Consider the following 12130-nt stretch of genomic DNA (forward strand, 5'->3'; position numbering starts at 1 on the left):
TTAACTTTTTCATTAAAACGTCTCTATCTCGAGTTGACTTTTTTTTCACCGTGTTGTCAAAGTGCTGCTACAGGAGAAGGAAATGTCTCCTATGGAATATCATTTCTCTGGGCGACACACACACACACACACACACACACACACACACACACACACACACACGTACCGTCTGTAAACACTAACGTAGTGTGAGTGTTTACAAACAGTTGGAACAAGCTATCATAAGGGATGTACATTTTCTGTGGCCAGTTGAAACTGTAAGACAAGCTGCATCTCTGGTGAGAGATATTATATTCACATGCAGCCGGTTAGAATGTTTGTTGTCTGGGCCACGCGCACAGATAGCCTGTGTGTTTCTAACATGTTCTGGCAGTGAATGAGTGACCTAATGATGACCTAATGACCCGGGAAGTCCATGATGACCAGCACCTGTGGATGAGGACATACAGTTATTATTAATTATATCATTATAATATACAGTTGATTAGACAGCAGGGTTTTACATGATAACAACATGTGACCAGACCAGCTCTCCAGACTCCTCACATATATCTTTAAAACACTCAAATTGTCCCTCTTCTCACAATGTAAATAACCAGACCGGCGGCCGCTGGGCTCCACACAGACGTCTCACCAACCTTTACACAAACGTCATGTGAACACCGGCACAAAACATGATGTGAAGCGCCGGGAAACAAATGTCACAACAAGCCAAGCTGAGGGTCTGTTTGGCCAAACAGACCCTCAGCTTGGCTTGTTGTGACATTTGTTTCCCGGGCTTCACATTGAAGTGAGAGCCTATAGGCCCTATAGGAAGCCCTGCTGATCAGTCAAGCTGACACACAGGTGTTTCCTACCGAGTCTCAGTAACTCTGGTGGACGTGAGCAACGAGAGGCACCGCCGAGCGAGCCGTCAGGCGAGCGAGTCGGCGTGCCGAACGTTGTGGGCGGGGCTATGTACTGAGAGCCGGTAGGAAACACACGGTCAGGTCAAGCTGAGGTCAGTCAGGCCTTCATGAAGCCTAGTCTGAGTCTCCTCCTCAAACCCCAGTCCAGGCCGCTCAGCATACATCTCTACAAGCTCACAACGCCTCGCAGCGCGAGGCGTTGTGAGCTTGTAGATCGGCTATTTTCGGCAAAGAGGTTCGGTGTAGAGGGAAAAAAGAGCAGACCAAGTACAGAGCCAACGGTCAAGTTTACAAAGTATTGAGGGTTTAAGTGGTTAAACCTCAGCAAAAAGAGGAACAGTTTAACACTGTTAAACCTCATCTAAAAACTATCAAAACTAGCAGATCTATAAGCTCTATCTGAACATGTTTTCCTGTGACATGCACAGAATATGGACACCAGGGTGACAGTGGTTCATTATAATGTCAACAGCTAGAAGCTATAATCCAATGAGTCTCCATACCTACAGCATATATTATAGACAGATGTAGAATAGTCTATAATCTAATCTAATGTAAGAACAAACATCTTCTCTTACAGGGTAAGAGACTGACTCACTGTACCTCATATTTACAAACAGAGTCATATTCATTCTGAGATCCTGGCTTTGACGTGAAAACATAGTTAGAAGAAACAGTGATTTAATGATCCCTGTTTGAGGGCTTTACTGATCATACATTCCTTTATAACATTCCAATTCAAACTGGTCTCTGTAAAAAGTCAATGATGTTTTGCATAGTAGTGTATGTCTGTCTGTCATTAAATCTTTCAATGAATTGAGTACAAAGGACCCCAATGGAAACAAGCCATAGTGCTTTCTTGAGTTTAAAATCCTCTTAACAGACCTTATATTGAACTGTACTTTATGTGCTTGTCTTTGCAAACTGTTAATAAAGTATTCAATAAATCGATCAAACCAACAGAACCATGTTACACCTGCATTAATGTCATTATGATATAAATGTATCATTAGATTACAGTGGTGGAAAAAGACCTCAAATGTTTTACTTAAGTAAAAAAAAGTAACAATACTGCAATGTAAGTAAAAGTATCAATACTGTAATGTAGAAGTACTCTATTACTGCTTGTAGATCTGCTATTTTCAAATAGCCTAGGTATAAAATAGAGCTAAAGTGGTTAATGTGTGTTTTATAATGTAATAATTTATATCTGCAAAGTAACTAAAGTTTTCATATATTGTCGTGGAGTAAAAGTATAATATTTGCCTCTGAGATGTAGTGGAGTAGAAGTAAAAGTATAGACAATTGGAAATACTCCAGTAGAGTAAAAAATACCTCAAAATTGTTCTTAAGTACAGTAGCCTACTTGAGTAAATGTACTTAGTTACTTTACACCACTGTTAGATTATTATTAATTAATCTTTGATCACACTGTACCTCTGCTGTCTGCAGAATAAAACCTGCATTCATTTATTCTCAAATAAAAACCGTTTACTACTACTACATTTCATTATGATATAAATGTATCTTTAGATTATTAAATCATTTATCATACTGTACCTTAGCCCTAGAATGCCTGTGATCTTACATGAAATACATTAAATGTATGTAAGATTACAGACATTCTAGGGCTAACTGTACCTCTGTCTGCACAATAAAACATGCATTCAAGTCATTATGATGTAAATGTGTCATTAGATTATTAAATCATATGATATCATACTGTAGCTCTGCCTCTGCTCTGTGTGCAGAATATAACTTACATTTCATTCATTCCATCTAAACAGATCATTAAATCATTGTGTAATTCATACAGTAATGATCTTATTAACATCATACCTCTGTCTGTCTGTCTGCAGAATGGAGCTGCTGGGAGGCGGTGCAAACATAACAAAAACACCGGAAGAAACACATAAACTCAGGCTCTCCTGGCATCGGATTGGACGATGGACGTCAAGCAGGGCGGGGCTACACTTTGGTTCGTGCGGTGATTCGTCGGTTTACCGGAAACCATCGGCTGTAAACGTCCAATCGGAATTAAGTGACAGCATTTTCTACAACAAGCAGAATCTCTGAAGAACAGATTCTGATCTCCGCTTAAAGAGTAAAAAACAGCAGAGAGCGAAGTTTTTATTTGGCGATGTGTTCCCAGATACAACAAGCAGGAAGTATATAAGGACTACAACTTGACTACAACTTGACTACAAGCATAGAGCACCGAAGTCTGACGTCATTGACTCATCCTACCTGGGTCTCGGTTTCCCCCGTTGTGAATCCCCATAGACGTGTTTAATAATAATAAGAAGTGTGTTCCATAAATAAACTAATAACCCGGAGGTTTGACTCTTATGGATATGAAGCATCAACTGACGGTGAGAAAACATTAATGTTACTTCAGACAAAATGAGTTAAATTTTCTCCATAAACAGACTGTATGAAATATGAGTGACTGACTATCATAAACAATACAAAGCCTCATCGACAACAGCGCCGAGACACTTTGTTTATTTATGGATCATAATTCATATATGAGACGATTTGAAGACCCGATGTTATTCTCTATAGAGAAATGACTTCCACGACCCAGGGGATGAGACAGTGACGTCAGGACTTCTGTACTCTAGTGCTTTCAGATGAATACAACATAGAACAATAAAGCATTGTAGATCTGCAATAATCGCAGATCAGATCTGCAAGCCCTGCAGAAAGTGTTTGTATAAAGAGCAGCATGCACTAAATGAATGATCAAAGAGTTGATGGATATAAAGTTGATATAAAGTTGATACTTTGTTACCAGAGTCTCGTGCTGTTTGGTGACTTTCTGTGCAGCCTGGTGGAAACCGTTGTCCTTCAGATGTTTATGGATTAAAAACATTAACTTATTGTTCACAGACATCATGGATCAATACATTAAAAACATTTATAAATCACTGTTAAAAGCTCTTATTATTATTACTGTAAAACACATTCTGAATCTGCACGCATGTCTCACTGTACCGCTCCTCAACTCTGAACCCGGATGTTGTTGGTCCGTGAACGGACCGCAATGCATTGATTGATTGATTGATTGATGTACTTTATTTAGTAAGACATGAGAACAGTACATGGCAGTACATAACAGTACATGGAAGTACAAATTCGCAATACAAGGTCTACTAAACTGGATAGCTCAGTTAAGCACGTAGCTTGTTTAAGATGAGATCCCCATGCACACAAATCATGTTGACATATAAGAGACAGACAGATATACACACTACTATACAGAATGTCATACAATCAGTTTACAGGTTACTGGTATGAAGTATGAAGGGTGAAAAATATGTACAAAAAAGAAAGAGAGGGGGGGGGGTAGGTTAGGTTAGGACATGGGGTAGGTTAGGACTTGGACAGGGGCCATTTTTGAATTGCAGCCTCCTGAAGGTGTATCTTTAGGGCATTTTTGAAAGTGAGTAGGGTTTTACACTCCTTTACTCCTTTTGGTAGGGCATTCCACATTTTAGATGAATAGCATGAGAAAGAGTTCATTCCCTTTGTTGTGCCAAATCTGGGTTGAACATGGTTTGTGGAGCTGCCTCTGGTGTTATGATCATGGACTTGATTAACATTTTGGAAGTATTTTGACAAATACAGGGGGATCCCAATGTTGTGGTGTATCTTGAAGACCAGGCCCATAGCAAGTTGCTGTACTCTGTCCTCAACCCTAAGCCATCCAAGCCTAGCAAAATGGGCATGGGTTAGATGGGCTTTGTAATTGAGGCCAAGAAGTAGCCTTACAAGTTTGTTTTGGGATGTTTGGAGCCTTGTTTTTAGGGCCTTGGAGGTGTTGTGATACCATGAAGTGCATGCATAATCATAATGACCTTGTATGAGGGCCCCTACAAGAATCTTCAGAGTATTTTTTCTGACTTTACGAACAAGCCTCCACATCCTCCGTGTTATTTTGTGGACCTTTTTGATCGTCTTTTCAGCGTTTTTGTCACCTGAGAGGTTTGCCTCCAAGATGGAACCCAGGTAGGTAATTTCCTCCTTTCTTGTGATAACATTTTCACCCACTTTGATCGTGAAACTCTCAGCCCAGCCTTTCTAAGGGAAGTGTAGTAAAAGGGTAGACTAGAGTCAACTGTAATTGGTTCCCACACCTTTTAGCTCAAGACCTAAAAGAGAAATTGAATAATAATAATAATAATAAGGGTAATAATAATAATAATAATGTTCACAGGCTGTACCAAAGAGCACGTTGACAAACTCACCAACTGAAATAAATACAAGAACACTTATATTATCAATATACATTTTATTACATGTTGTAACACTTAGAAAGGCTTCCAGAGCATTGTAAATACAGCTGGTTTTGAATGCTAGACAATTACAATATACATTTATATAATATTGTAACAAGAATCATCTTTATTGTCACATCACAGTTTACAGTGTAAAACAGTGTGAAAACAAGCTCCATCGTTTTAGTTATTTCAATAAAAAAGAGAATAAAAAACAATAACAATGTATCTACATATTTACACATAGTATATCTATCTGCTTTATATCTGATGATGACCATATTTAACCCTTTATATCTGATGATGACCATATTTAACCCTTTATATCTGATGATGACCATATTTAACCCTTTAAGACCATATTTAACCCTTTATATCTGATGATGACCATATTTAACCCTTTATATCTGATGATGACCATATTTAAAGGAATAACTTTAGGCCAGTGGTTTTCAACAATTTTCATGCCAAGGACCCTTAAATTGATATACATTTGGTCACGGACCCCCATCTGAAGATGTTTTGTGCCAGGGACCCCCAGAAGCAAAGACTTGAGTAAAAACATGTTTGAAATTAAAGATTTTTCAAAAATAGCAGATCTACAAGCTCATAGTGCGGATATGAGCTTACAGGTCTGTAACTCTCAGAGTGTAACAAATGGAACCAAATGGACCCTCAACTGGACCATTTGGTTGATGATTCAAGTTTCTTTATTAGGATAAACCCCTTGAGATGCCATCTGGTTTTACAGGAGGTCTCAACATAAATACATGTCACAATGGTTACATGTACACAGAGTAGACAAAACAAATAACTAGACAAACCAAACAAAAACAGACACACAATAACATTATGAACCTTGACAAACATCACAGCCTTAAGATGCATCAAATCCAGTAATATAACACATTCTGAAAATGGTATGTTCAACACAGTGACTAAAGAACAGTATTTAGAGAATTAGAAGTGAAAATAATAAAGTATGGCGTCATGTATGAAGGCAGGTTTATCGATAACAAGAGCAACAACTTCAAAGTAAGAAGACATTTAAAAAGTGGATCTGATATTAACCGGTAAATTATTCCAATCTGAAGGAGCTTTGAAAGAAAAGGCATTTTTACCAATTTGACTTCTTGCCAACTGGACAGTAAGTTACACGGTTCCATTTGTTACTCTCAGAGTTCTGGGTTTTCCTTGTATTTAAACAGTGTGAGAACCACTGCTCTACACCAAATCTCTCCTCTGTAAGTAGCCGATCTACAAGCTCACAGTGATCTTATAGATCAGTTATTTTCTATGATGACATGTCCACAATAGAGAGGCTAGGGTTCATGTGGTTCAACTGGTAGCGTTAGCGTTGTGCCATCAACTCACCAGACACACAGTAAGGGGTTAAGTGTCTTGCTCAAGGACACGTCCACACAGAGCGGTTGGAAAGTAACTAAGTACATTTACTTAAGTACTCTACTTAAGTAAAATGTTGAGGTATTTGTACTTTACTTGAGTATTTCTAATTTCCAATAGGCTACTTTTACTTCTACTCCACTACATCTCGGATCAAAATATTGTACTTTTACTCCACTACATTTATTTGAAAACCTTTAGTTACTTTGTAGATTTTGATTATTATTACAAAACCTACATTTCGGTGTAAACTTTTTGGCCATTTGAAAATAGCAGATCTACAAGCTCACAGTGCGTTGCGATGCGACGCATTGTGAGCTTGTAGATCTGCTATTTTTAAACATTTGAAAACTTGTGACATGGGACATTCTGCATAATGAGTACTTTTACTTTTGGTACTTTAAGTACATTTTGATGCCAATACTTTTGTACTTTTACTCAAGTAAATTCTGAATTCCGGCCTTTTACTTGTAACAGAGTATTTCTACATTGCAGTATTGATACTTTTACTTAAGTAAAGCAATTGAGTACTTTTTCCACCACCACAGAGACATTATCTGTCCTCACAAAGACACACTGAGGAGGAGACACCACCAAGCACAAACCCACGGTAGAGAGGTTCAGTGAATGTGTTCTGTAACGTGTACAGGTGTGTCAGTGAGTCAGAGGACCTGTGATAGAAGGACACAGTACCAGCAGACCAGTCTAGATAGACAGATACTCTGTTAGAGCCAGAGGGACTGACAGGGAGGACAGTGAACCTACTATTGTGAATGACACCGTAACTATCTGCACCACAGTACAGACACCAGGACTTGTCATTGAATCCAAGCATACTATCCTCTCCTCTCCTGCTGATTCCTCTGTAAGACACTCCTATATCAACCCATCCACTCCACTCTACCTCCCAGTAACAGCGTCCAGTCAGACCCTCTGTACACAGAACCTGTCCATACTCATCAAATCTGTCAGGATGATCAGGGTACGACTGAAGCTCCTCCCCCCATGTCACCTTCCTGTTGTCCTCAGACAGACAGAGTTTTCTGTTTGCTGTGTTTGGGTCCAGAGTGAGAGGATGGAGATCTGATGAGATGAGAGGAGAGGAGAGGAGAGGAGAGGAGAGGAGAGGAGAGGAGAGGAGAGGAGAGAGAGAGAGAGAGAGAGAGAGAGAGAGAGAGAGAGAGAGAGAGAGAGAGAGAGAGAGAGAGAGAGAGAGAGAGAGAGAGAGAGAGAGAGAGAGAGAGAGAGAGAGAGAGAGAGAGAAATTAGACAGACACGTTTAGACAGATAGGCAGACAAGTTAGACACAGACATAATAGACATACAGACACACAGACAGACATGTTAGACACAGACAGACAGACAGACACGTTAGACACAGACAGACAGACAGACAGACAGACAGACATGTTAGACACAGACAGACAGACAGACAGACAGACAGACAGACACGTTAGACACAGACATACAGACAGACAGACAGACAGACAGACAGACAGACACTCACATCTTGTAAGGAGTTGAGGATTAATCCAGTGATCTATCCAGTGTTCTCCTCCATGATTCACACTGTAGGAAGTAATGATAATGTATTTATTTGTATAGAGCTTTTCATAACAAAGTTACAAAGTGCTTTACAGAACAAGTTAAAAACAGCAACAAAGCAGATCAAAGAACAACATTAAATCAAACAGAACACATTTTATAAAGTTAAATCCAGGACATCTTGGATGGTTTGTCATGTTGAATCAAACTGCTACAGCGTGTGTGTAAATCAGTTGAAACATTTATGTTTCCATAGAATGTTAGAATGATTGAAATCACATCTAAAAACCTTTCCCAAAATAAGTTTGATTTCCCCTTTATTTTCTATATCAGAGCTGATATGAGGAGGCCTTAATTATAGTTCCTGATCTACAAGCTCACAACGTGAATTGTTATTGTCTCCACCAGGCCGAAAGGCATGGCGAGAGTAGCCTGTGTTTTACCCCCTGTCTGTCTGTCTGTCCGTCCGTCCGTGTGTCCATCTGTGGACAGCTAATCTCCGGCACCGTTGGATGCCAATTCAGAACCTCTGCCCCAAATGTTTCACATGGGCCTGTTATAGCGCCACCAGGAGGCCGATTTGTGCAAAACCCATTTACTCCTACAGATTTTATCCAAACGTCATGCAAATCGCTACACAGTATCTCTATAGTCATGTGATCAACACAGATCTGTCCGATTTTCCATATTCCATCCTCATTGGCTAAGGTTGGCTTCCAAAGTCACAAAGTGTGGTCAGTTTTGTCTGAGTGTGTGTGAGTGTGTGTGTGTGTGTATGTACAGATGGAGTCAGAGGAACACACATCTCTGGGTATGGACTAGTTGTTGTCAAACTAAAGTGAGAGCAGCTGTTCATCTTTTAATGTTTCACACTGATGTAGATTTATCATTTACAGTATATTATACCCTGTATACTTCACTGACAGGGGTCCCACAGGGCTCTATACTTGTCGTCTCATTTTTCCACTCTACTGCCCTACAGAACAGCCAATATACAAGCTTGTAGATCTGCTATTTTCACAATGTTTGATGAATGCTTGACTATTATGACACACCCTGAATATAGATCATGTGGTTAAAACACTGACTCCTCTATAATAGGTTAAATTGACCAAATGACAGCTGACAATGTGAAGTATTATGTTATAATATACTGTATATTATTCAATTAAATATAGGTGGCATAAATCTATCATTATTCATTTGTTGAGTATATAGTATTAACTAAATATATATAAATACAAAGCATGAAGTACCTGTCTAGCCACTGGAACATGAAACAAGGGAATGGCTGCACTAACCAACATGGACTCAGTCTAAATCTACTCACTTGACAGTCTCTAGTCCAGCTGAGAGCAGTGTCTGTACAGCATCTCCTCCTGGGTGGTTACAGCTGAGGTCCACATGCTTCAGATGGGAGGGGTTGAGGGCCACAGCTGAAGCCAGAGAAGAACAGCCTTCCTCTGTGATCCCACAGCCTGACAACCTGCAGAGAAATAAACACGTTAACAAACTGCTGTTGGTGTTCATGAAGTACAGATCCACACAGAGAAGAAAACATGATTTACCTCAGGGTCTGCAGGTGACAATGTGGACTCTTCACTCCAACGCAGAGAAGTTCAATTCCAGAATCCAGAATTCTGTTCCAACTCACGTCTAATTCTCTCAAATGAGAAGGATTGGAGCTGAGAGCCGAGGCCAGAACTTCACAGCATCTCTGTGACAACCAGCAGTTATTCAGTCTGAATGGAAAAAAATAAAACAATGAAAAATCTGTAAACATCAACAGGTTGACAACAGATGAACAGGTCAAAGGACAGATGATGGACAGGTCAGGTGTGTGTGTGTGTGTGTGTGTGTGTGTGTGTGTGTGTGTGTGTGTGTGTGTGTGTGTGTGTGTGTGTGTGTGTGTGTGTGTGTGTGTGTGTGTGTGTGTGTGTGTTTCTGCTACACAGCTGTTAATAGATTAACAGAGAACCATGGTGCCATTTTCCAATGCAACCAGTGGGGGCGCCATTTAGTCAACAAAACAATAAATCAAATGAAATGGCTCCTACATTTACTTAAAGGGATATTTCACTTTCAAAAAAACTTTGGGTCATTTTATCGTCTACTCAGGCTTTTGTGAGCCCCCCAGACCATTTAAGTTGCTTGATTCAGTATTTAGATATTTGATATTCATTTTATCAGACACGCCCCCTTCCTATATAAACCCATTATAACTTCAAACTCCATTTTTAACATGTTAGATTCATCAAAAACACCCGTCCTTGGTTCTGGTGACGCACCCTGACCTCCTAATACGCGAGGGGCCGTGCTTTTTTGATTACTTTTTTCATTTATTTTATTTTATTTTTTTATTGTATTTAATTCTTTACATTTTTCACCAGAACTAAGGACAGGTGTTTTTGATGAATCTAACAAAAATGGAGTTTGAAGTTATAATGGGTTTGTATAGGAAGGGGCCGTGTCTGATTAAATGAATATCAAATAACTAAATACTGAATCAAGCAACTTAAAAACGGTCTGGGGGGCTCACAAAAGCGTTTGTAGACAATAAAATTACCCAAAGTTTTTTTTAAAGTGAAATATCCCTTTAAGTAAAATGTTTAATGCAGGACTTTTACTAGTTAACGAGTATTACTATATTGTGGTATTGATACTTTTACTAGTAAACGAGTATTACGACTTTTACTAGTTTAGTATTACTGTATTACTGTATTATTGTATTATTGTATTATTGTATTATTGTATTGCTGTATTGCTGTATTACTGTATTACTGTATTATTGTATTACTGTATTACTGTATTATTGTATTACTGTATTATTGTATTATTGTATTATTGTATTACTGTATTGCTGTATTATTGTATTACTGTATTGCTGTATTACTGTATTACTGTATTACTGTATTGTGGTATTGCTACTTTTACTTAGTCAAACATCATAATATTGTTTCCACACTGACAGACAGACACATGTTACTCTGTGTCTGAATATAAATGTGAATCCACTCAAACAACAGACTTACACTTGAGATTGAACTGAGAAAATCTGCTTTCTGCTAAAATGTTCTTATTTCATGGAACAATCTACAACTCATGATAAACATTAATGCCTCAATATCCTTTATTTAATAACCTGCTCTTACATCTCTCTACCTCACTATGTAACTGTTTTAACTTACTAGTTTTCTGTTATGTCTTATTGTGTTGTTTCTGTGTTTTAGACAGTATCTGTATGTGTCTTAATAGTTGATGTTTGTGTGTGTAATCTCAGCAGCATTGTAAATGAGTGATGAATGATCTTTGAGAATAAATAAAGGTTTCAATATTAAGACCTGGAAAGCATCTGTATCACTTTAAGATTTATTTGGCTATGGAAAAATAGCAGATATACAAGGTCATAGCGCGGCACCGAATGCCGCGCTATGACCTTGTAGATCTGCTATTTTTGAAAAATCGTGATTTTTTGAAAAGATATTTTTCAAAAAACTGTTTAGGATTTAGAAAACATTTTTAAGAATCGCCTCAGGTCTTAATGTGATAAGTGTCAGAGGCTCAACATGTAAAAATACAAATTGCAGTGATTGTGGGTGAATGCATGTAAGTGCTAATTGTAATTGTAACATGTACATACTATAGTCACTGTACCTTATCATTATTCTAGTCAATGTGTTACTATGACAACCTTATTCACTATAATCAAAAGAAGTATCAACACAGTATTCATATTATAATATTATACTGTAATTCACTGATGAAAATAATTCATGTAAATTCATCTGACCTTAGAGTCTCCAATCTACAGTGTGGGCTCTTCAGTGCAGCTTCCAGCAGAGACAGCAGGTCCAGGTCCAGTTTGTTAGAACTTAAGTCCAGGTGGCGTAGATGAGATGGATTAGAACTGAGAGCTGAAGCCACAACTTCAATCTGTTCCTTCTGGAGGTCACAGCCAACAAGTCTGTAATGACAGATTAAATGTAAAATCAG

At 38.5% G+C, this 12130-nt stretch overlaps 1 protein-coding gene across 1 annotated transcript in view; it reads right to left on the reverse strand.

Moving 5' to 3' along the window:
- Positions 1-5905: 5905 nt before the first annotated feature.
- Positions 5906-12130, reverse strand: part of LOC311034142 (uncharacterized protein) — a gene marked incomplete at its 5' end in the record, with an annotated part of 308082 nt that continues 301857 nt past the window's right edge. The window contains 5 exons of the mRNA XM_084041889.1: positions 5906-7675; positions 8100-8161; positions 9468-9623; positions 9706-9879; positions 11928-12101. Coding sequence (XP_083898015.1) covers positions 7146-7675; positions 8100-8161; positions 9468-9623; positions 9706-9879; positions 11928-12101 — 1096 coding nt within the window. The 3' untranslated portion in view covers positions 5906-7145. The remainder of the gene's footprint in view (positions 7676-8099; positions 8162-9467; positions 9624-9705; positions 9880-11927; positions 12102-12130) is intronic.

This window comes from Gymnoscopelus microlampas, assembly GCF_963454915.1.
Source record: "Gymnoscopelus microlampas genome assembly, chromosome: 18".
Taxonomy (NCBI): Eukaryota; Metazoa; Chordata; class Actinopteri; order Myctophiformes; family Myctophidae; genus Gymnoscopelus; species Gymnoscopelus microlampas.